Source organism: Beauveria bassiana (assembly GCF_000280675.1).
Source record: "Beauveria bassiana ARSEF 2860 unplaced genomic scaffold BBA_S00060, whole genome shotgun sequence".
In the NCBI taxonomy this organism is placed as follows: Eukaryota; Fungi; Ascomycota; class Sordariomycetes; order Hypocreales; family Cordycipitaceae; genus Beauveria; species Beauveria bassiana.
Genome location: NW_007930895.1, coordinates 44,250 through 65,804, shown reverse-complemented (window position 1 = coordinate 65,804; position 21,555 = coordinate 44,250). Strand labels below are relative to the sequence as shown.

The 21,555-nt window shown below is 51.4% G+C and overlaps 6 protein-coding genes across 6 annotated transcripts; 4 read left to right on the top strand and 2 right to left on the bottom strand.

The window, feature by feature from the left end:
- Nucleotides 1-1,828: 1,828 nt before the first annotated feature.
- Nucleotides 1,829-5,026, top strand: BBA_09628 (C6 zinc finger domain-containing protein; the record flags this gene model as incomplete). The annotated part of the gene is made up of 2 exons (XM_008604725.1): nt 1,829-2,409; nt 2,677-5,026. 2 exons carry the CDS (start codon nt 1,829-1,831, stop codon nt 5,024-5,026), a joined length of 2,931 nt encoding a protein of 976 aa, XP_008602947.1.
- A 1,347-nt stretch (nt 5,027-6,373) lies between these two features.
- BBA_09627 (uncharacterized protein) lies at nt 6,374-8,971 on the top strand (the record flags this gene model as incomplete). Its single annotated transcript, XM_008604724.1, has 2 exons — nt 6,374-8,772; nt 8,827-8,971. The coding sequence occupies 2 exons, from the start codon at nt 6,374-6,376 to the stop codon at nt 8,969-8,971; spliced, it is 2,544 nt and encodes an 847-aa protein (XP_008602946.1).
- A 1,472-nt stretch (nt 8,972-10,443) lies between these two features.
- BBA_09626 (uncharacterized protein) lies at nt 10,444-11,103 on the top strand (the record flags this gene model as incomplete). Its single annotated transcript, XM_008604723.1, has 3 exons — nt 10,444-10,670; nt 10,727-11,012; nt 11,065-11,103. 3 exons carry the CDS (start codon nt 10,444-10,446, stop codon nt 11,101-11,103), a joined length of 552 nt encoding a protein of 183 aa, XP_008602945.1.
- Nucleotides 11,104-12,403: 1,300 nt separating this feature from the next.
- On the bottom strand, nt 12,404-13,950 carry BBA_09625 (dsp1-1-like protein; the record flags this gene model as incomplete). Its single annotated transcript, XM_008604722.1, has 2 exons — nt 12,404-13,782; nt 13,863-13,950. 2 exons carry the CDS (start codon nt 13,948-13,950, stop codon nt 12,404-12,406), a joined length of 1,467 nt encoding a protein of 488 aa, XP_008602944.1.
- A 1,965-nt stretch (nt 13,951-15,915) lies between these two features.
- BBA_09624 (uncharacterized protein) lies at nt 15,916-16,301 on the bottom strand (the record flags this gene model as incomplete). The annotated part of the gene is made up of 2 exons (XM_008604721.1): nt 15,916-16,181; nt 16,244-16,301. The coding sequence occupies 2 exons, from the start codon at nt 16,299-16,301 to the stop codon at nt 15,916-15,918; spliced, it is 324 nt and encodes a 107-aa protein (XP_008602943.1).
- A 2,043-nt stretch (nt 16,302-18,344) lies between these two features.
- Nucleotides 18,345-19,427, top strand: BBA_09623 (uncharacterized protein; the record flags this gene model as incomplete). Its single annotated transcript, XM_008604720.1, has 1 exon — nt 18,345-19,427. One exon carries the CDS (start codon nt 18,345-18,347, stop codon nt 19,425-19,427), a length of 1,083 nt encoding a protein of 360 aa, XP_008602942.1.
- Nucleotides 19,428-21,555: the final 2,128 nt, after the last annotated feature.

Here is a 21,555-nt window from a genome sequence, read left to right as displayed (position 1 = left end):
AGCGCTACGAAATTGTGTCAGAGTTTGCTGCTCTCTTCGGAGGCCGGCACTCCAACATCGCGCACGATATGCATAACCGATTTACCGAGGCTGGCTTTGCCAACGTCATCTCAAGAGATGTCAGGCTCTCAGCCTGCCATCTCGTCGGAGACCTTGAGAACCGAATCGCAGCTCTCCATTCTATTTTGGCGGAGCCCCAATTTGGCGAAGTTGCCTCGGAGAGATATATGCAGCTTATCCCAACGCGCGCGGAGTTGTTTTGGGACGGTAATGCGCGACAAAAGAACAACTTTGCCAGGCGGTAAGACACACAGGACATTGTTGAATTCGTTTGTTAACGTCATTAGCATCATTGTTTACGGCCAAAAGAGATCTTGCCATGAGCATCGGGGATGACATTGTCATGAGGTCGTCGTTCGGTAGTCAGTTGTAAAGGGTCAAGTGAAAATTCTGATTTCTGTAGATCTGATGCAAGCTTTGACACGTAGTCTGGTATTGTTCGTAGCTATGATGTACCTTCTCGGCATTCTGTCTTGGCCTCCGCGCTTGATGTCACGGTAGTACCCTTACGCATCCACGATCTACGATAGCTCCAGGTGCTGTATTATCTCCCTTATGAGCACCTCGGACGGTGTGCACGCACTCAACATGATCCTGTCCCGTGACAGCGTCGGAACTCGAGCTGCGTGGACCGCCGCCTACTAGTAAGGTGCAGCCCGGCATAATCTGCGTAATTACTCGAAAAGGCTATAGACAATACCCACTGAGGCTCTTCTGAGTCCAAGGGAGCTCTGAAACAGTGACAGCGTGATGTACTTGTGCATTGCTGACTTAGCTGCTACGTAATATAGGGTACACGCGGAGAGTTCGGGACTTCCGGTGTACTTCAGACCCCGTCACCAGCGAGTGAGAGCTAGTGCCCTTCTGCATGGTCCGACTGATCTACTGCGCGAAGTTTGGAAAGCTGAGGCTACTTCGATGGTTGTTTTCAGAGCTAACAAGGCTCAGCGGAAAGTCTGTCGGCAGCTATCGGTACCACCTCGGGTTCGCAAAGATTTTCGGCACAAGCCACAGAAACCACTGAGGGACTGGGCAGTCTCTATGCACCTGCTCGGAGTATTTCCGCCTTCAGACAGTACTCTAGGTTTCTAGCTAAAGCGCGCTGTCGCGTTATTGTGGTCAATCGATGCAGCCATGAGCTCGATCCTGCACACGCAAAGGTACAGTATCATCGCTTACTCGCCATTGCCGAAAAAACTATCTCTCGACGGAAGTGACCACCTCCCTTGAGACTCTCAGCCTGTAGCTGATTGCGAACGCAAGGGTTCTCTGGTCGTCTAATGCTGAGCCCCAGAGCAGTCCAATTGGCATGAGTAATTGGCCCTGCGAGTGGCTGCCTAGGTGACCAGTCGCCCTCGTCACATCCGACACGTCTGCGAGAACAAGTGAGATCCAGCCACTGATTCATCGTGTATTAACGCTGCGGCTTGGGCTACTAAGTGGGAGATTGTGTGAAAGGTTCCAGGACTGCACGGCCACGGGATATAACCTGGTTCTGCCGTGTAAGCTTGCTCTTCTGAAGCGACATTGAATGTACCCTACACTTTTTCCTCTGTTATGCTTCCTATTTCATTCTTCGCTCATCTCATACTTGATCTCCTATCTTGTTAGTGCCACGACGTGTTGTTTGAAGTGCAGCTCGCTCTCAGCCTCAACAAGGGGACTTAGTTCTGTTACGTGATAGGCGTCAGCGGCCGAATGGTCGATAATCTTGTTCCTCTTACCTGTTATTTACGTTAACCCGTCTGACCTCTTGATATCAATCACAATGTCTGCGCCCTTGCGCGCTCATCATCCGCTACCGCCATCTCATCAGCATCCTTCTCCCGCTCCCGTTGGCCAGCAGTCCTATCCACTCACGTACCCGACAAGCCTTCCGTTCATTCCCGGGCATGGTCTTCTGCACCATCCTGACATCGAACGTCAAGATCGCGTTCAAGAGGCTCTTACTCCCATTCATGAACACTATCATCCTCCGCAGCCTCAGCCGCAACAGCTGCCGCCTCACTCACCAGCGCAGCCGCGTTACCCTCCATATTTCTCAAGAGACCCCTTCATACAGCGAGAAGACCCTGAAAACAACCGTTGCCAGGACTCGGCCAGCGATGGCCTCGGCGGCAGCGATGGCTCTGCGTCGCATTTCTCCACCCCTCCCTCTCATCCGCATACTTATTCTTTCGAGCCTCAGCACCATGTCAACTACAAATACAGGTCGCAGCCTACCGCGACATATTCGAACTGTCATCACCCTGAGCCTTCGGCATACATGCAGCCTCGCCAAGCGGACGAAAGCCAGAGCCAATCTGCCTATAGTACATTTTCCGGAGACCAACCGATGGATGGCGGCTTGTATACGCCCCTCAGTGCTGTCCCAGCAAAGAAAAAGAACACTAGAGCTTCCCAGGTATCAAATTGGCCCCTTCAGCTAGTCCATCGGTTCCGCTAAGCGTCCACTAGGCTTGCGAATCGTGTCGTCGAGTGAAAGCGAAGTGCGATGAAAAAAAACCATGTACAAAATGTGAAAACAGCGGAATCAATTGCGAATATTCGGATCCGCCGCTCAGATCGTCAGTACCATTGAGCCCGACGCTATATATACTGACCGCTGAGTTGCAGCACCGACAAAACTCACTCTGATATCCTCAAAGGCTTGGCCATGATGGAAACTCAGCTAACCACCCTTATTCAACAGTTCCCGCGGATGGACGAACGCCTCACAAACATTGAATCTGTGCTCGAAGCTGATGCAAATCTCAAACTGACCCCGGTGGCTAGGGGGAAGCCGACGACGGACGATCAGCACAAGACAGGGCGTACATCGTTCACCGAAGAGAAAGTCACCGAGTCCTCATCGCAAGACGCCGTTGCGGCGGATCCCGACCAAATGATCTGGCCCGAGGACGAAGTCGAGGCCAAGCCCGGCCCTCCGCCACCTCTAAGCGAGCCTGCCATCCCTATGAACCACACCACGCCAGCCGGTCTTTTACTGAACTGGCCCTCTATTCGAGAGCTGACAAAGCATCACCTTGAACGGGAAGGCTTGGGCTATGTGGGAGAATATCCCATCAGTCAAGAACGAAATCGAGGTTTATTGATCTTGTACGGGCGTAGCGAGGACAACAGAATGTCGCGAAAGAAGCGCAAACGCGAACATGACCAGCAAAGTGTTGACATGCTTGGCGTCTCTTGCGACTCTCCATCAGCTTCCACGGCGACCGAAGCGGCGGATTGGGGTACTGTGGGTCGCTCTAGCCTATATGATCAGGTCGGTCATCGAAGCGCTATTCTCGGCCCCGATGACGATCCTGACTTTTCCGAGGCCAAGATATGGTCGTATGTCAAGACATTCGAGGAAAACATTCTCAACATGCATCCAATCGTGCAACCTCGGATACTTCATCAATGGGTACGCCAGTTCCTCGATTCTCTTCCATTACCAAGAAGTCAATACAGCAACAAGCTCAGCACGGCTTGGGCCGTTAGCAGCTCTATGGAGTCTACTGGTTCGACGCGCAAGAAGCCATCCCCGGCGCCGAACATTACAGAGATCTCATCGGCGGCATCATCAAACCCCAGAATAGGCCGACTAGATCGAACGATAAATACGGCGCTCGTCCTGACCGTATTGGCACTCGGGAAAGTATGCCAGCATCGAGACTATGTGCCTGACGCCCTGTACATGGTTGATCCAATGCTTCACGGAAACGGAAGTTTTCATCTCAGTGGTACGCCTCCATTATCAAAGAGCTCGTCGCCTGGGGCTGTGTCGCGTTCGCAGTCATCAAGCTTGGCTTCGCCTTCGAATCAGGATCATCTATATCATAGCCGCCGTTCTTCCCTGGCAGGCAATACTCGACCGGGACTATTGGCAAAGAATTACGAGAACATTCCTGGCCTGGAATACTTTGCCTTTGCAACCGACATCCTGGGCAACCACCACAGATCCTACAACAACATGAAGAACATGTATGCTTACATCTTTGCTGGTCTCTTCCAAGGTCAACTCGGGCGACCTTTGGAGAGCTTATCATTCATACAAAAGGCCAGTCATAAGCTCCAGGTAATCATGAAACCCAGCTTGGAAAAGCTCAAGAGTTTCAAAACCACGCAAGAGTTTATCAAAGATACCAAGTGTAATCAGCTTTCGTTGGCGTTCTGGACCTGCCTGCAATTGGAAAGTGATTTACTCGCTGAACTTCCTCTTCCACCTTCAGGCCTCTTGTGCTATGAGAACGACATTCCGCATCCCAACATGAGCTTGCTAGAGGGCTTTCTCAAGCCGGTTCTCGACAGTTATCTCGGCCAAATTTACCTGCGAACGCATCTCAACAGCATCCATCGCATGCTGTACCCGCCAGAAGACCTGACCAAAGGCGGCCGAGCGGATATCCCGTTCAAAAACGTCGACTTTGTCTCTGATGCGGTTTCCGGAATGGAATGGGTCGCACCAAGCTTCGCCTTCAGGGAAGATGATCCTCCAGCCTCGGACATTTTATCCGCAAGACTCCGTGCCAAGTACTGGGGTGCTCAAGTCCTGACGTATCGGCCTTTCTTGAGGCAAATTTTACAGCTTTCGTTTGTTGAAAATCATTCGACCAATGAACAACTGCCTTCAGTAAAGTTCCGCGCCGAGGTCGAAGCCCCGCAGTTGCTAGTTTTCGCTCGGAAAGCCATCAAGGCTCTTATCGAGAGCACAAGGGCTTTCCATGGGCTTGGCGAGAAGCGGCCTATCATCACCAACGTCTTTGGCACTGCGCACGCGCAATGGGGCAACTTGCTGGTCTTGTCTGCTGCGTTCAAAGATCCCATCATGGGCAGATACATTGATGAAAAGCTCCTGCGCCACTTGTTTCCAGAGACGATTCGCTTTTTGCGTCAATCTGCAACGGCCACGAGCTCGCTGCGGATCGACATGCACATTCTCGAAGGAATCCAAAAGGACTTCTGGGACATTGAAACTTCCTAGAACAACTCAAGCTACCCAACAGGCAATGCGCAGACGACACCACGCATGCTTTTGGACAGCATCGACATGCCGCCGCCAAAAGGCATAATCGAAGCGGAAGTACACCACGAACACCAAAAAGTCGGTCGATGCCAGCTCGTGGATGATGTTGCCTGCGTGACGCTTATTCTGGCCACCATACAGTTGAGTTATTTGTCATTCTTTTTTGCTTATACACTATGGTGAGAGACAATCTTGCAAGGAAGCATTCTTTATTGTTTTTTCTTTTACCAACTTTTTAATCTATCTATGTACAACCACCTGCTCAGGCAACATCTTTTCTTCTTGACCTAATATATACATCTATATGCACATATGCACTATGCTCTTTCATTCTCTGACAAATGAAACGGACAATCCCACTTTGGACAATGATCAATATTCGCGTCGCACTCTTTGAAATGATGCAAAGAGATTCATAAATACCGACTGGCGGATTAACACAAAGGCTACCGGATTCAGTGCTCAGATTCGTCGGCTGTGTCCGATGCAGCTGTAATATCATTATGGCAAAGAGGGGTCAAGGAGGTTGGTGGCGTTGGACAAAGTCAGCCTCGGCGTTGACAGCCCCCAGCAGCATCTCGAGAAACTCCATGCCGCAGTCGGGCCTTCTAAAGTATTGACACAGGAGCGCACAGACGACAGAGATGCTGCGTGAATAGCTGTTTGACCTACATTTCTTGCCCTTTCAACAACAGCACGTGAGCAGATGGGGTACTGATTAAGGGCCAAAGGGATGAATAATAAAAGTCTGAATTCGTGAGTGGGGGTGTGATCATCACGCAAGAACTCGCTTGCTTCGGAGTGCCCGCCCCATACGGCTACCGGGATAGATCCCGCGGTGCTGAAGAGAATCTGTTTCAAGAGGGAATTATGTTAGGGTGTGAGAGGGGATGCATGTCCCCGACAGCAAGGCGTCGAGGGGGGTGCCACGATAACAAGATGGCGGCTGTCGTTACGATGAAACTGGGGCTGTGGGGCTGTATGCATTGGACTCGATGCTAGGGGAGATGCACCTGGTCGACAGGGAACCACGCCATCATCCACAGATGCGAAGCGCTAGCACGGTTCGTGCTGCCGTCTCGGACAAGGCTTGTGTCGTTAGGCTTGGACTACAGCGGTATTCTATGAGCGACTACAACACAGCCGTCTTTTCTTGTTGTGACCAAACTACCAATCATTCTCATCCATTTATGTTAATAGGCAGGCAGCTGTTCATTTTCCGGCGCTTGTTTCAACCTTGCTGTGCCCCCTCCCGTTATAGTGCCAGCACCTCTGCCTTAATCACCCAATGCCTGCCCGGATAAAATGCAAAGCAGAGACGAAACCAACAACGCAGACACCAAAGAGATTTCCATGTCACCTCTGCCACCATACCAGCGTCCTGAGATGTGGGACATCACCGAGGACGATTTCTGGCGCAGGAATGCCGTCCAACGCCAGGAGCAGTATGCCCGGGCCTCCCAGCGTTGGAACCACGGCAGGCAATCTACTACGGAGCACATCTGGAGCCTGAAAGTTGAACTCCGTCAACTGAGAGAGAAAGAAGACAAGCTCAGCCGAGAGCTAATGGCCGTCCTCAGCCAGGCGGCTCTTGCCAACGAAACATTCAACCACGAATCGCAACGCTTAAGCAATATGGACGTCCAACATGACATGGAACAGTGGGTTCCGTCTGAGCTTATTGGCAAAGGACCCCCGGAGAGACAAGTGAAGCTTCCACCATTGTCCAAATTGGGTCTTCTCCGACAACAACCAAATGATGACGATAGAGTCGTTGCCATCATCGACGCTGGCGGTACTGAATTAGATAAGCTCCCAGACCCTGGAGTGCCGAACGAACGCACAACAACCATATTCGCCCAAACCATGCTCCCACCGATCGAGCTAGGCGACCCCAGACGCTTTCACGCAGCCATGAAGCCAAGCATCTACAACATCACAGATGGCAAAGGCACCGATTGGATATCTTCCATGATACAAGTCACCGATACTCTCCAAAAGAAAAAGTGTCAGGGCTGCATTGCTGTTGGTGGTGATTTATATTCCGAATGCGGCAACTGTGAGTGGAATGATACCAGGTGCCAGGGATTCGAGCCCTTATACCCTACCAATATATCTGCCAGCAGATCATGCTCTCTCGCACCTCTGCGCACAAGATCCCGCTCTTTGACGCCCCCCAAGCTCTCTGGGCTTAAATTAGGGTCTCCTACCACTGCAAACCTTACTGAGATAAAAGCCTTGACGGCGCCCGCCAGAGAGACGTCCGCCAAAGAATATGCGGCACACTGCAACCCATTTGGGTTATCTGTGTCAGGATTCAAGGCTGTGAATCAGGCTTCAATGTGCAAGCCAGGCGCTCCAGTACCTAGCGCTGTTCCTTCTCTGACGGCTTCCGATGCGATCAGCTACCGAAGGGGCTCTAAAGCCTCACTTTCCAGCTGTCCGACTTCACGAGAGTCCCTGATCTTTCGGCCGGTGGAATATGTCACACCAAGTTCGTGCGACGATATAACGAAAGAAAGTCTTGACCTACGCCATGACGGCAAAGTCTATACCTACCCTGCGTGTATAGAGGGAGTGCCGGTGGAAAAGATTACCTCTGATCATCCATATTGGGAGCCTAAGTGGCCCAATCTACGGCTTTTGGTCGAACCCATCCTACGTTCATGGGAGGAAAAGTACCAGGCGGCTGAGGAAGCCAGTAGACGGGGCGAGGCCGTTGGTAGTGTCAAGTACCAGTATGGTCGCCAAGTCAATCGGGGAAACCTAATTCTGAAGTTTTTGGAACAAGGGACTATTAGCCCGTATCAGCTCCTCAGAAAGCGGTACATGGCCGTCGGCAAAGGTAGCATCACTTCCTACGACACGCTGTTCCGGCTCTGTGAGACAATTGAGTCACTTGCCAAGTACAAGACAGACGTCGACCCGGTCGATTGGCTGCGTCAGCGTCTACATGAGTTGATCGAAGCTCAGGGTACCGGCTTCAACTTTTCAAAGACTATTCACGACTTTTACAATGATCTCAAGCTGCAAGCACTGCGTCAGAAGTCGGGCTTCAAGAGCATCGGGAGACCCTACGGTATCAAGATGCCGCGGCAAAGAGCTGGAAGTGCGAATGAAGCCCCCTCGGCTCATCGCTCGCGTAAGCGCAAGAGCCCTCATTCATACGACGCACCGAGCGCACCAGCCGACTCGATTGGTGAGCCGCGGACGGTTGACACTGATGCCGATAGAGGTCCTGATCAAAAAAAGCAAAAGGCGGCCGCTAGAGTCTTGGATAGCCTGGAGACGGGCGAGGTGTCGGACGTCGACTCATGGAGCGGCGCCCCGATTGCCGAGTACGACTTTGGCATCTATCAGATCAAAACGCGGCTGTTTATCAGCTCAGGAAATGTGACGCAGTACTGGGTATGGGTGCCAGAGAACAGCATGTTTGAGCACCAAGTCCTAGTGGAGACGAACCCGGTAGTTTGGGGCGTGCACCGGGAACCGATTGACTTTAGCCTGCGGCTCAAGGATGTGGTCAAAGTTTCGTGGAACCTTAAAGCACTGCGGGTCTATGTAGTGATGAGCGACAGACAAACTTGCTCCAAGAAAGACAAGCCCCGGGGCGACATTATGGTTGCGTTTAAGAGGGAGAATACGTTGCGGAGGTTCGTCACGCTTTGCCGGCGGGAGGAGATTGAACTTGTGGAAGAGACTTGGTAAGTACAGCTGGAATCTTGGCCAGTGTCACGGCTCGTTCTAACAGTTTCTAGGAAGAAGATGGAGCATCTATGGCGGACGATGCAGTCGGAGCGTCTGCTGGCGGGTGAAGAAACGAGAGCACGAGGCTGCAGGGACGTCTTTCCCAGCCACAGCGGCAGCGCAGTTAGCAAGACAGAATTCTGGTCGTACACCTAGCTCAAAGTTTTTCAATTGGTGCTTTGTTTCAAAATGGCACCCAACCGACGGTTTACGTTAACTGTAGCAGCCATTACAAGCATCGGGCGGTCTGTGGGGGAGAGGTCGTCGGTTTCCCGAGCGGGCCGTGGCAGAGCTTGCAAGGGCAAGGATATAGCTAATTCGGTGCGGAAGATTAAGGCAGGCGTAGAGGTCAGAACGGTTTCGGGATGTATATTCTTCAATTATTCGAAATGCCCCTAGGGATCTAGACGAGATTCTTCAAGGTCTTGGCCGCGACTACCAAGGTGACTAAGATGCCAGACGGAGTGCACAGGTTTTTGGTATATTCAGTTAACTTGCACTAATTGACTTGTGCTCCGAGATCTGTCCAGATCCTCCGTTCTTTCATTTTGCTCTTGTTCATGCTTCACGCCCATTTCTGGGAAAGGTACAGAGCAGCATGGTGCTTATCTCAAGCACTTGCAGGAACTGCGTCTATTCAGAACCGCAGAGCTCAGAGTTACGGTCACTGATGATGCGTGACTGAATTTCTGGAACGTCGTGATTTCTTGGCCATGCCGGAAGTGTTGCCGCAGTTGCCTGCGGCGGAACGCTCGCCGGTTTTGGATGGCGTTATGGAGGAGGCAATACCAGTCTTAGGCCAAGATCACGACGACATACTGGTACTGATCTATTGGCGCATTGAGTTGCATTGGGTTAAGAGCTATTTGCATGGACAACATTTGGATTTGCAGGCACCGGAGCACCATCGGCACATGAAGCTACGAATCATAAGTGCCGCCATCGTGCAAGGCACACGATGGCCACCCAAAAAAGGGTACAGGCCCGGTACGAGACCCTTCTCTACGAAATAATCCTCTGCAGTCGGATCCGCACAACAAATTACACAGAACTAGACCGGTTTCAGAGCTGCTCCCTCATTTGCTTCTTTTCGCCTTCGCACAACGTCAGCCAATATCGTCTCGAATCCCCAAAGTGTCCTTCGTCAGGCTTTATGCGACGGCTGCAGACAATATTACCGGGTCACTGCGTTTCTCTCCGGCCTGGTCGCCCGTGTCCTGGCTGCGACCCTACGAAGTGTTGGGCGAATGTTTTGTATCCTTACACAGTACCTCTCTACTGCAAAATGAGCCTTGTTCGATGACAGGGTTCTAGTTACCCTGCCAGGCATGGGTGCTCAGAGCCCTGTACTTACTTCAATCTTCCTTGTCGGTACCGGCCAGGTACATAGTCATACGAAACTTACTCATCAGTACTATTGATTCTTTTGTAGCATGCACGCCCGTTTCGTGAATATAAAAACTCTGCTTATAGAACCTTCGCGAGGATAGCCCTCGCTCACACAAACTCTACATACGGACACATCACCCGTCCTTTTTTCCCTTCGCTGCCTTTCTGCATTCCTAACCCCTGACACCCCGAGCAGACGGAAAAAACACACCCACAACGATAACAACAACACGGCGCATATGACGGTAGTGGAGCGCATCTCCGCGCTCCCAGGGGAGCTACGCCTTGAAATTTTGGACAGATGCTCGCTTGGAGAGCTTATGATCCTGGCCAATGTTAACCAGAAGGCCCGCAAACTAGTGAAGTCCAGAATGCAGGAGCTCTGCCTCCACGTTCCAGGAGAGCTTCACGATCTCGACCAAACGTCGCTACGGACCCTTCGCTACATCTGTGCCGATACTACCAAGTACATCTGCACTATAGCCACTAGCTAGCCATTATCGCAGCTAACCAGAATTATAGAACTCTTATCGTGCTTCTTCCCGAAGCAAGATGTCTTTCAACAAAGTACGACCCTAAGCCCTTTCACGCGGCCGACCTGCAGTGGAAAACGCTCACCTCAGTCATGACAAAGATGACTGTACTGTCTAGCCTTCAAATTGGGAACCCTAGCTCCCTTAACGGCAATTTTTCGCAGTCGATGAAATTAGCCGAAATGCTGACTGTGATGCTCTTGTCCAAAGAGCTTCCAATCGAACACCTTCAAATTTGGGCCACGGCTGAAATGACTTCACAAATCATGCGGCACGTATTCTATGCATTGCTCGGGGAACGATGCGTTGGATGTCCAATCTATCTAGACTTCGCAAAACACATGTTTGGAAGGCACCCACGATTAGACGAGCTTGAAATTCACGGGGGAAAGGACGGCACGACTTCCAGGTTGACTAAGGGGGAGTGTGACTTGTGCAGCTGTCGGCTGCATACTACTTACGTTGGGGAAGTTCCCTGTCCGGGAGGACTCTCTGAATTTGTGGCCGAGCAAGTCGGCCCGATTACCTCTGAAGACTTGGAGGAAACACTCATCTTTCTGGGTAACCATTGAATAGCCACATCGTGTAGCTGTCACAGTTATCTACAACGAATCAACTCTTTCTCTCTCATATTTCTGCGTCTGGTTCCCATCATGTACATGCCCTGTGTGACGTTGCCGAGGGGCTGCCTCCAGCAGCCCTGATAGGCAACAGGCTCCCTGTCGGGATACCCAGCTGCTTGCTATGATGGCTGGTTGGCTAAAAGGATCAATAGGAAATATAGTCTTTATGAAAGTATTAATCTGGGTCAGGCTGGCAGCCCTATATGGCCACAGAGGGAGGGCATGTCCAAACCCCACCCCCCTCGCGCGTTGGTAGTCCCCGAGTAAGCGGAAGTAGGTGAGTGATTAGACTTTCGTACAAATTTGCCGCTCACACAGTGACACGGTTGAATCACGGCTACAACTGGGGCACCAGTGCGCAGTCCGTCCACCCGGTCTGCCCACTTTCTGTCCAAACTTCGACCAATTACACTAGTTTGACATCCAACAACTTCCAAATGAATGCCGCTTTTCCTCACGGGGCTAGACGCCATTCCCCCTTTCCTGGCTACGCGACTCAGTCACGACACGGCCTATGACAGCCATGACCCCCCAGAAAAGTACCTCTCAGAGGGCCTCATGCCGCGAACTAGTACCTCGAAGTAAGTGATGCTGGCTCGATGTGCACGGCAGAGCTGCATAACTTGGCATGGATGCTCCGTACGCCCAGTGTCCACTTAGCTGACAGATGATGTGGCTGCTGTGCGGGAACGGTTCCTGACTGTAGTGCAGGATATAGCTGCCTCGCAAGACCTGCCACGCACGAAAATACTGGACTTTGTGTTTTTGCGTCAGTCTCGGGGTCGAAATCCGTCCGTCACTGACGATTGCCTAGTAAAAGACTGAAAATGACACTGTGGGTCCACAGAACCGCAACCCAGATATGGAAATGTTGTTCGTGGGTAATCGGCTATACCGTAGTACGTCTACGGGCCGGCTAGGCAACTAATTGACAATGACCGGTCTGTGTTGAAGATACTTTTGATACCAGTGTATTTACTTGATGCAGCATTCACCGCTGAGGCTTGCTCTGATCGGGGCTTTCAAAACTATGTACATGGCCGTCACCAGCCTTTAGAATGGTAGCCGTCCGATGTGTCTTTGTTGAAATACTGATTCCAACTGCTGGCGTTGGCGTCTTCGCTCTGCTTCAGATAGGGCTTTTTCGGAAACTGCTCCAGGTTGGCAACATCGTGGGAGGTATGGCGACGCTTGAGCACAGCGTTGGCAGTCGACGTCTTCTGCTGACGCTCCCAGAGAAGATGGCGGCGAAGAGACTCTGTTAGCTCGGTAGCAAGCATGTTACGGCGAGTAGTTCGCGGTGACAGAGATACTTTCGCATGTACGTGGTTGGCGGGGTTGACAATAGGCTGGGCGCTCGAGCGAGGCACCTCGATGATAGGTCGGAGTTTGGAAGAACGCATGCCCTTCATTATCAGCGGGCCCTTGTTGAAATGATGAGAGGCACGCAGAATTGGGGCACTGGTCCCTGCGCGCGATCGGGTGATGGCTGAGGCAGAGTGGGAAGCTTGGTTGCTGGGATTCTTCTGGCGCTCATTCTGGGCAAGCATGAGAGTGATGAGAGACGGGCGGGAGACCAGAGCCTTGGACTCGACGCGCTGGAAGAACATGCCATCTATACTCAATTTACCGCTGTGTTCCATGGAGTCTTCCCAATCAGACGGGTCGTCATCGTCATTAATGGCGCTCTCATTGACATAATCGTCCTCGGTATCAGGGTCGATTGCGCACTCGGCTTTGAGTTGAGAGTTGTGGCTGGTGGCGATAACATGCTGTTTGATCTTCAGGGGGCCGAGAGCCTTGGCGGGTTTGATAGCAATCTTGGTAGAAGCAGACTCGGAGGAGCCACCAATCTGGATCATGGCCTTCTTAGGGCCGGATACAAGGCTAGGCTTGGGCAACTCGACGATCATGCCCTGTTCGCTAGAAGAGCACGAGCCGCCAAGAGCAAACTTGGCCGGTGCCCTCTTCTGGGTGATGGTCTCGGTCGCGATTGGGGCCGGGACGACGAGAGCCATCTTGAGAGTAGTGGGGGGGGAGGTGGCGGTGGGTGTTGAAACAGGAGCAGTGTCGTTGACAATGGAGATGACCATCTGTATGAACTCGTCGGAGCTGATGTGGCGTTCACGCTTGCTGGGGCTGCTAGTCGAGTCCAGACGATGTATCCGGGGCCGCATAATCTCAAGAGGTGCCGACTCGGAAGCAAGTATGGTGGAACCCTCATCGACACGCAAGTCAACGCTGCTAGAGAGTTGAGGAGGCTCTTGGGGAGGCGATGGGGCTGTCAGAAGCAAGGTGTTGATGGCAGTGATGGCGCCGAGTCGCTTTCTGTTGTTGACTAACTGTTCTTTCTGCCAGTGTCTCCAGCTGAGGTTTTCTAATCTGCGGCCTTGCTTGAGTGAATCTGCGCTGCGAGAGAAGACTAGGTTCTGGGTCAGTCAATCATGTCATGCTTGGGTGAGCGGCGCGTAGAGCGCAACCAGGCCGGCAAGGGTTACTTACCAGTCCATATGCCATACAGGTTGGTAGGGTTTGCGGCGTCAAGCTTGTAGATAGCGTTAGCATCCACTGTTAAGACGTGTGTGGACATGGTTGCGAATGTGGTGATAGCTCAGGAGTCGCGAACAGTATGAAAATGGTGGTGAAGAAGGCTTGTTGGGAACGTGTACAGTATGTGTAATGGTACTCAGAGTGGTCGACGTGGTATTGAACGAACGCGCAGCAATGCACCTTGGTATAAAAAGAGTCGGTTTTGCAAAGCAGTTCTTTTTGATTGTGGAAGGAAAACATGACTAGTGGTCCACGGCGCCATGACTGATCCTGACTGCATCAGTCTCATTTGCTAAGTATACTCAAATGGGCTACGATTAACTGTTCTTAGTAAGGAGTCGGATCATTTTGCATACCAATTCAGCAGGGGCGGACTTGACCATCTGCGGAGGCCCGGGGTAATCACGGCAAGCGGCTTGCTTCCCTGGCAGATATGTTGCTAGCTATGACGACGCTACGGGCCACCACGCGGCCAGCTTACCATGCCGAGCGTTCTTTGCTTTGTTCAGGCCGAGCAGTGGTGGAGCCATGCAATGCGACACCATCGACGGAAGGATCAGGAGAGGTGTTGAGTGAAGTTGCCACAGGGCGTGTAGCATTGGCGGCGTGGCTAAATCGCCCAGCGAAGCAAGTCAGTGTTAGCAACGACAACCTGTTCCGGCGGGCGCTGGAGTCGACGGGAGCCATTCTGCGGTTGCTGAGCCTTCGGACGACGAGTCACAACTCGAATCAAGAATTTGCGAGGTCTTTGAGCAGTGTCTCTGTATTGACTATGTGGAAGTTAGACCAGTTGCGGCCCGGAAGACGGCCGCTTCCTTCGTGCCAGGCTGCCACACCGCTGTCCACCTAGCAACATGGAGGGACTCCTGATCGTCCTTGCTAATTGCGGATTCGCAAGCATAATTGAGACCCAGTAGTAGAGACGAATTACAATAGCTGTAACTTTCACAATCCCTCGTGCTGCCCTGTCTTGATATTTCGACCACAATACCACTGTCGGCAGCTGCGCTGCCGACGAGCTCGAGAGCCTCCTGGTCTGATCTTGGCACTCTAGCATGATTGCATTAGCCGACAAGCCAGTGTCGGATATCTTGCCATCGTGGATATAGAAACTCTTATGTGTACAGGCTGCGGAGCTTACGGAGGTGTCTTTTCCCGCCAGGGGTGCGTCAGCTTGCGCTTTCAATATGTTTACCCCCGCCGCTGAAAGCAATCTCCAAGTACAGAATTCTCTACATAGCTGAGGTGTGTGTGATTTCTGACACATAATATTCGCGTCACTCCGCCTTTAAATCATCTAGTTGTGCTAATCATCTGTCTTCAATTATACTCATCTTTTCCTCCCTTTATGTCAGTGTACTGTGTACTGGCATTGAAGCGGCTTCGCTATCTATCAACATGCCTCTACCGCTCTTTTTCCGCCGACTCCTCGAGCCTAAACCTACTATCTATTTCATTTCTGCAGAAGAATCAAGAGACAGCCGCAAAATCGTGAACATGCTGCAAGACAGTCTCTATCAGATGAAACGCGGCGACCCCGCACGATTGGGCAAATTCAAAAAAACTATTGTCCTCTACGATGAGATGGTTGACCAACGACGTCTATTCGACCTGCTCACTTTACACAAATTTGACATACTCATACTCATTGGCGGCGACACGAGCTTGAAATATTATGATGCGACAGTTTTAGCCGACGGTTGCATTACTGTTGAAAGACGTGGCATGGATGGAGTAGGCGCAGCTCGACGTGCAATACTGACAACGCTTGGGATTTCAATTGAGCCAACGTTGGGACATTATTCAGAATTTAGGAGCGGATCAAAAGATTTTGCATCCTCAACATACTTCAATTGATAGAGATCCGACTAATAGAACTTTTGGTGCTTATGGCAGTAGCGCCCGGATCGCCGTGCTCAGCAGCGGATGAAGCGCGCTGAATGAAGTGGCTTTGCTGGGTCATGGCATATTGCTGCGAATCATAAGAGAGGACGTCTTGCATGCCTCATTGATATGTGTGCTGGTCGAAATCGGGAAAGAAACCGTTACTCTGAGGCGTGGACAGGCCGGGTGCAACGGCGGAGACAGGCCCAGACATGGCAACCTGGGTAGGATCGCGAGGAGTCTTGTCCATATTGTTGGCGGAGAGGTCGCTCTGGGGAGAGAGGTATTGGTGCTCGACTGTGGCTACCGTGCGGCAGAATGTATCGAGGCAGCCATCGCGGGAGCATATGCATCGCTCCTCGCCTTTATGAATGTGGCGACGGCGGTCTATGGTATGTTAGTGACAGTACATTGACAGATCTGAAGTGTATTGTAGCGGAATATCGCACCAGGCTGTGAGGCAAATGCTTGGAGATGAGGATGGCGTGGGAGCTGAGCTGTCCGCATTGTCACAGAGTAGAGACTGGATTGTGTAACCCATGGACCGAGTTTGTGACGGGCGCCTGGTTGTACAAGCAAAGAAAACAACAACGTTCCTGAACAAGCAAGATTGGCCAGCGGAGCACGGAAGATTGTGTCAAATCACAGAGGCGAAGAAGAGAGCGCCAGGCTCGCCGCGAGGCGGCGGCTGCAGCCAGTGGCTGTCCGGGCAGGAGGCCGGGAGCCCAGTCGTGAAGGATGGCGCCGGGGAGAGGGTGGTAGACATTAGCGAATTAAACTAGACCAGGGGTGAGGTGTGTCTATAAGAATACATTCACCATTGCCACCGAGGGTGGGGTGGCAGAGTCAGATACCTGCAGGCAGGTGTGTTCTGTTAGTTCTCCCCGGCTCGCCATATCAAAGCACTTCTGTAAATCCATCCCAGTGTCGTACACAATCTGTCCTGCAAGCTTGCATGCGCCCGATCCTTTGACTGCATTGTACTCCTGCTTCAAGGTGCTTGCTATGCCCTTATTCTTTCTGCGACACGGGGAGCCTTCCAGTCCTTGACCATGACTACCACGATGTAGTATCATCCGGAGTGTAACCCGCACCCCGCGAATAACGGGCTATACTCCGTCGGCAACCTGCGCGCCAACGACTTTCAACAGCTGCCTAACGCATAACATAATACCGTGAACGCCGGGGGCGTTGCGAGAGAAAGGCGCAGCGCCAACGGATTGATACTTGCGATCCCCATCTACTATACCTGCCACGGGTACCGTTTATTTTCTTTTCTTCCCCTTCTTGTTCAGAGTGCTCTTCTCTGTCTGATACCTTTAGCTCTTCCCACGACTTGCCTTGGGCGGCCCGCAGGGACTAATCTGGTAGGCTGGATGGAAGTCTATCTAGGACTGTTCCTGAGCCCGGCAATCGAATTCCGATACCTGGACACATATCGGCCTCGATAGTATAGTGGAGAGTCAAGAGCTCCCCCACGTTTCCCTACTTCATGATACAAATTCTACAGGCGGGTTCTCTAGGTCAAATGTGTACTGGCCCAGTACGCCACGGGTCCTCGGCTGTACGCGTGAATCACGTCGCGACACGCTGATTGGTGAAAGAAACCCGCTTTTCATTGGGGGGGCGAAACAGGGACGATCATTTCTTGTCTGTTGTATTTCTGAATTTTCGGAAATCTGATTTCACGTGCATCCTAGCCATGAATAATACCAGGGGCTCAATCCATCGTCATCGGGTTGGACAAGTTGGAACCAGCAGCGCCTACCTTTGATGTACCACATCGTGGCCTACATTCAATTCATCTCCACCATGGCGTCCTGAATGCCTCACTTTATTCTCGCTGCCGGGCATAAAAAAAGCCTGTCTGATTTCCCAGGCTGCCCCACGAAGCTGCATTAACTGGCAGTGGTGCGTTCCTGCGCTGTAATACCATCAACTACAGGATCAGGTCAGCTGCGAGAACCCGCGAACCCGTCCGTTCACTCAAAAACATGACGGCCAACGTTGAGGGCACGCCCGGGGCGCAACGGGAACTCGGCCCCATTATTTGTAGGACGTTGACAGGCTGATCTTCAAGTATCCACAATTTTTCATAACGGAATACTGATACTGAGTAGTTTTTATGTCCTCTGTTTATGCTCTCCACTTACCTCCTCTAGTTATATCCTCTTGTTTCTTTTCTTTTCCTCGCGTGCCGCTTTAAGGGCACGTGATAGATGGAATGCGCCACTGGAGAGCAGGCTAAAATTTAGGACCCCCTTGCCCACTAATTGTAGCCTGTTCTCTAGTGGCGCAGTCCATCTCGCACGTGATCTTAATCCACTGTAGCTGCAGGTCCTTCAGCTTTCGCGTTACCTCTTCCTCCTTACCTCCTATCGTTACCTCTTCTTTGTTACCTCTTCCTCCTTACCTCCTATCGTTACCTCTTCTTTGTTACCTCTTCTTTGTTACCTCTTCCTCCTTACCTCCTATCGTTACCTCTTCTTTGTTACCTCTTCTTTGTTACCCTTCTCTGTTACCCCTCTCTTTCCGTATAGGCACACACAAATGACTGCTTCTGAACAATCTGAGCCTCACAAGCTTTCCTGGATGCTAGAAGCGGTGAGAAAACGCCAGAGAATGCCAAGGGATGGGAAGAAGAGATATTACAATGCTAAAGAAGGGGAAGAGACCAAGGGCGGCCGTGAATTTCTCCGAGCAGGCATTGCAGCATGGGTGGTGTACGACGTCAACCGAGTCAGCGCCGAGGGTGGCTGCACCTTCGGCGGGCAAACGAAGCTGTACGAGCGAATGGTAGCCCTTGAAGAAGAGGCAGCAGAAGACCCAGAGGCACTGAGACAGCAAGCCACCACCCTTCTCAAAAGAATGCAAGATAAAGAAGCTATGGAGTTCATCGACAGATTCGCGAAAACCATCGACTCAAACTATGTGTCTCAATCAGGTTTCAAGCCTGGAAAGAGGAAATTGATAGAATCGGCAATATTGCATAATGGAGAGCGCCGAGCTAACCTGGCCCAGGCGAGAACGGCGACGCAGCATGATGGCTGTGCTACTGCGCCGGTGGCAGATACGGCGACGATGCTTGCGGTTAGACGCAGTACAAAGGCGTCGGATACCTTCGGGGCATTTCTTGGCCTCTCACCATCGAAAGCGTCCTTGCTTTTCCCAGCTGAGTTGCTGGCTAAGGTCCAGGCGCTTGAGCAACGAACCGGCACGAGCGATCTACTTCTCGATATAGGGATGGCATTTGTTGTAGGAAAGCTACGTTGGGGATGTATCGTTCACGTGAAAGTGCAGCCACAATATGTCAGCAGCCTTGCGCTGAGGTTGACGGGCATCGAATTCGAAGAGGCTGGTGGCGTTCGGTTCATGTCTTCCCAGAATTGTCGCATCCTACCAAACTCAAACCTGATTCTCTGTGGTTTAAATCCGGAAGCCCTGCGAGAGCACTGCTGTGACGACATCTTCCAGGCTTGCCTGCCACGAGAAGTTGAAGAGTCTAATGCACTCTGGCCAAGTGCCAGTTCTTCTTTCTCCATCCCCGCAAGCTCACACGAGGCGGGCGAGCTGGTTTTTAGGATTGACTCCGCCGTAGGATCAAAGTTAAAGGGCAGATTATTTCCTAAGTAATCTCTCGAAAGCCTCCGTCACGGCCGACAATTATTATAATAAAGATTCCCTCCGGCACGAGGCCCTGCCCTGTAGTTATCTGAATCATCTGATCATGTTTCTCTTTCGCTCCCTCTATTTTATATACGTCCAGGCCACAGTTCTTAAACCGTAGTGTTTGACCGGTGCCGTCGACGCGAGTACCGCTGCTGCAGTCGAGGTTTTTCCAGATTTCAGGATCGTCCGGGTCGAGCGGTATGTACTCGAACTTTTCTTCGTCAGTGGCAGGAAAACGATGTAAAGTTTACAACCTACCATTTCTTAGAGCTGAGGCAGAGGGTATGTACAAAACGCAGGCGTATGCCAGCCGAATAACCGAGACAAAATAGAACGGCACGTCGTAGTACTACGAAGAAAATGACTCAAAAAATCGTGGCGGGGTCGGTGGATAATTTAAACAAATTTCTAAACCCTGACGTCATAAGCAGAGACAGCAAAAGAATGTGCCTAGAAACATTTTATAGATAATCAACCTACTAGTATAAGGAAGAGTGAGAGGTCGAGAAACCAGATGTTAACTTGATCTACATCTTCACTTCGAGTATTACCCATCATCGTTTCACTTTCACGCGATGAAATCGGTATCAGGCTGTTCACTTAGCAACATCTAGTCGTCCTTTCAGTCCCTCCTAAATTGCCACCCCCATTTTCTGGGGCTCAGTAGTAGCAGTACAACAACCACCCGTAGAAAGAGGGTGCTTACCAGCAAACCAGACGCACCACCAAAACAGTCGTTCACATATTAATTCTATAACAAAAAAGCTATTTTCTATATCTATAAGAAAATAAATACATCAAATAGTTAGCTAAAATTTATACTTCCTATAATATATATCTATAATTAGTAGCGGCAGAGGAGGAGGAGGTGCGGCCGCAGCGACATCGGGCGGCGGCGAATCCGCGCAAGTAGGAGGTCGTGGAGATCGAAAGGTGAGCAAAGCGGCGGCATGAGAAAGCGTGAAATTGGCGGCGCATCGTCGTTCGAAGTTGTGATGGTTTTGACGAGGGGAAAGAAGAAATTCTGAAATCGGAAGCGCGGCTTTGTAGATCCATGATAGGGGAACTTTGGTTCCGAAACTCCTTTAGAGCGCATTCCCTTCAAAAAAGCGCGTGGCCACGAAAAGGGCCTGATGATCGCGCCCAACCATGAAGCCCTCGCGAACGCATTACATGCCATTGGCTGCCGTAAACGAGTAAACCGGGTCCTGACGTCGCGAATACGGGTTCCGGCCCTAGCCTTGCACAAGGCAACGGCCGATTGTTGCTCCAGGGAGCGGGGCACGTTCGTCCGTGTGACCCCCGACAATTGATCGCGGCGGGGTGACGCACTGTGAGGCACGCCCGGTGCCGGGATAGGGACGCACTTTCCCGCGTCGCACCGTTTCGCGCCCGGCGGGGCGGGGTATGTCATGCATTCGAGCCCAAACCCGCCTTTTCAGAACACCAAGTGTACAGGAGCTCTGACGTATATACAAACGCGAGAGGAAGATACCTTTTGTGTGTGGTGGTGTCGTGTGTGGCTAGTATCCACTGCGAGCGAGTGGGGCGAGGCACATGTACTCACGTCATTGCCTCTGGGAACCCATTTTGTTACCTCCTGATATTATATCGTCATCTTATGTCCTCTTGTTATATCATCTCTCTATATCCTGCTGTTACCTCCTCTTACTACCTCATCTTACTACCTCCTCTTACTACCTCCTCTTACTACCTCCTCCTATTACGTACCCCCCTTTCGTTATCGCCTCCACTTACCTCCTCTTATTACTCGCCATGCTATGTCCTCTTTTTGTGTTCTCTGCTTGACCCTCTCGTACCGCCTCTAGTTATGTCCTCTTGTTATGTCCTGTCGCTACATGTTCAGTTCTAAATTTATGCCCATGCATCATCACAAAGTGACCGCAACTAGATTACTTTACAAGGGAAACACTAGCTGCTAATATGCACAAAGCACTACCCGGCTAACCCTACCAGTAGACTTGCACCAACATGGGGGATACAGCCCAGGCCTATCAAACGGTCATGCTAGCCAAAGCATCTGCAGTGGGCAAGCTGAACGTGCCAAGCTGTGTCCAGGCGTATAAAGGCA